The 2,302-nt window shown below is 49.0% G+C and overlaps 1 protein-coding gene across 1 annotated transcript; it reads right to left on the reverse strand.

The window, feature by feature from the left end:
• LOC111532193 (histone H2B type F-M) lies at window positions 1-1,930 on the reverse strand. Its single transcript, XM_023199412.2, has 3 exons — window positions 1,454-1,930; window positions 1,052-1,110; window positions 1-851 (listed from the first exon to the last, which is right to left on the reverse strand). Exons 1-2 carry the CDS (start codon window positions 1,876-1,878, stop codon window positions 1,074-1,076), a joined length of 462 nt encoding a protein of 153 aa, XP_023055180.1. The 5' UTR covers window positions 1,879-1,930; the 3' UTR covers window positions 1-851; window positions 1,052-1,073.
• Between the last annotated feature and the right edge of the window lie 372 nt (window positions 1,931-2,302).

Consider the following 2,302-nt stretch of genomic DNA (forward strand, 5'->3'; position numbering starts at 1 on the left):
TCCTCTTTAAATGGTGGAATAATCTATGTGGCTATGTGTTGGGCCCTCTGGGGTGGTTGTTTCCCACTTCGGATGGGTTCAAGAAAATTTTGGTTTTTGGCATTTATCCAGCTTTTGTTTCATGGTTTGACTGAGAGTGCCATCCTTTACTGGTTTTTACATATGAAGGAGAAGGGGTGTTTATGAGATGTTTCAAAGTTCACAGGAAACATTTAACAAAAATGGCCATAGATTTAGTTTCAAGGCACAACATCATAAATTCCTGTGGGTTGCAGTCCCAGAGTATGTTCTCTTGTCCACATCCTCGGGGACTGGAAATCAATTGAAAAGGAAAGCAATGGGAAAGTCAGCACCTGCTCTGAAATTCAGCAACACACTTATAGAAAAAACTGCTAAAAATACCAAGACTTGGGACCCAGAAGAGAGCACAATGAATGGTAGTCTATGTTAATATTAACAAGAATATTAATATGCCAATCTCTTGAGGAAATAAGCACTATCTGACTTCTGCTAATGGCTGCCAATGCTCTGTATGACTTGATGTTAGGGACAAGGAACATAGATTAATCTTGGCTTTGGATTCATAGCCCTAAAAGACCATGATTACAAACACTGCAAACAAAAACATCAGGTAAAGAATCACACTGCCGTTCCTTTAAACACCAGGTTGAATACCGCAGGAAGGCTGCTGTGGGTTGAGCTTGGGTCACTCCCCCCAACATTGGGGACAATGACCGTTGCTCATAGACTGCAGGTCACTCATTGGCTGCACCACTGTACACTAAGGCATGAGCTGTTTCCGTGGACACTCAGTAATCCTACTGACACATACCTGGACGTAAGGAAGGTTTCTGTTAAAAAGAAATGAAAAAATTATTGTCAGAGCAAAGAGAGAATGAATTGCAATAGTGATCTCAGAGTCGGGGAAGCTGAAAAACGAACGGATTCTTGAAAATTTTATTTAGCTATATATACACTGTAACTGGGCCTCGCTTGCTTATTTACGTGGGTTCATGATGAGGGAGGTGCTGAACACGTTTAGGAGGGTTACCTCTCTTCTTATATCAGCATATTCACTTTCTCTGTTGCCATATCGCACATAATGAAGTTCTGGAAAATTCCACCATACAGTCGTAGGAGAATGAGAGTGAAAAAGGTAAACGTCAGTACCTTCATAATATCATCTTAAATTAACCAAGAAAGATAACTAATAAAAACGGCCATTTAGGAAACTGAGGAAATGAAACCCGATCACGGAAACACCCCCTACTTTTCCTTGGAGCATAGCCAGGTGGCCACTCCCCCAGGATGCCACCCACCCCAACCTCCGGTGGGGTTCCCCACCTTGGCGGGCCACTGGTCTTTAGGGCCACGCACAGAGGTTCTGAACCGAGCCTTTGGGTTTCCCGGGTGCTCAGGCGCTCCTGAGACAGCTCACTTGCTTTTGGTGTACCTGAGGGTGGCATTCGTGCCCTGGGCCTCAGCGAGCCTGCCCATCTTCCCCGGCAGCAGTAGGCGCACGGCCACCTGGATGTCCCGGGAGGTGATGGTCACACGATTGGCGTAGCGGGCCAGGCGACCAGCCTCGGTGGCAATGCGGTCCAATATGTCATGGACCATAGAATCCATGACACTCACGGACTCAGGGGAAAGGCTGAGGCCCTCGTGAACCTGCTTCAGCACCTGAGGGAAATAGGCGGCAAAGCTGTCCCCGAAGTTGTCCCTGCGGCGGTTGGCATGGCGCCTGCGGGAACCTCGGAGCCCTCGCCTCTTCTTCTGGGCGGTCGTGGAGTTGGCCTCTTTGGGCTCTTGGATGCTCTGGTCTTCCTCAGAGGTCGTCTTAGAGGAAGCCTCAGCCATGGCGGAGGCAGCGGCCATTAGACGGGAAGACCAGACTGTGACGGTTGTGGACCAGGGAAGCCGGGCACTTTGGTATGGCCGTGTGGCTCTACGTCATAGTCCAACTCGACATCTGATTGGATGAAGTATCACCCAGGGAGGCTGTCAACAATCCTCCCTCCATTGAAGGTGATTGGATGATCCTGTTGCTTGGCATCATGTCAGCCAATCACAGAGGGCGTCTGCTGGCCTCAGAGGCCCCTGATACCTATCTCAGACAAAGGAACACAGAGTCTTGCTCTGTCGCCCAGGCTGGAGTGCGGTGGTGCGATCTCAGCTCACTGCAACCTCTGCCTCCTGATTTCAAGCGATGCTCCCTCTTCAGCCTCCCAAGTAGCTTGGACTAGAGGCATGTGCCACTACACCTGGCTAAGTTTTGTGTGTGTGTGTGTGTGTGTGTGTG

Source organism: Piliocolobus tephrosceles, unplaced genomic scaffold (genome assembly GCF_002776525.5).
Source record: "Piliocolobus tephrosceles isolate RC106 unplaced genomic scaffold, ASM277652v3 unscaffolded_5094, whole genome shotgun sequence".
Classification (NCBI taxonomy): Eukaryota; Metazoa; Chordata; class Mammalia; order Primates; family Cercopithecidae; genus Piliocolobus; species Piliocolobus tephrosceles.

What these genes read in the sequence shown, in the direction of transcription:
- LOC111532193 (XM_023199412.2), bottom strand. Translation starts at nt 1,878, where the DNA reads ATGGCCGCTGCCTCCGCCATGGCTGAGGCTTCCTCTAAGACGACCTCT. An exon ending in GGCACGAATGCCACCCTCAG is followed by an intron (nt 1,111 to 1,453) that starts GTACACCAAAAG and finishes GGAATTTTCCAG; the next exon opens with AACTTCATTATGTGCGATAT.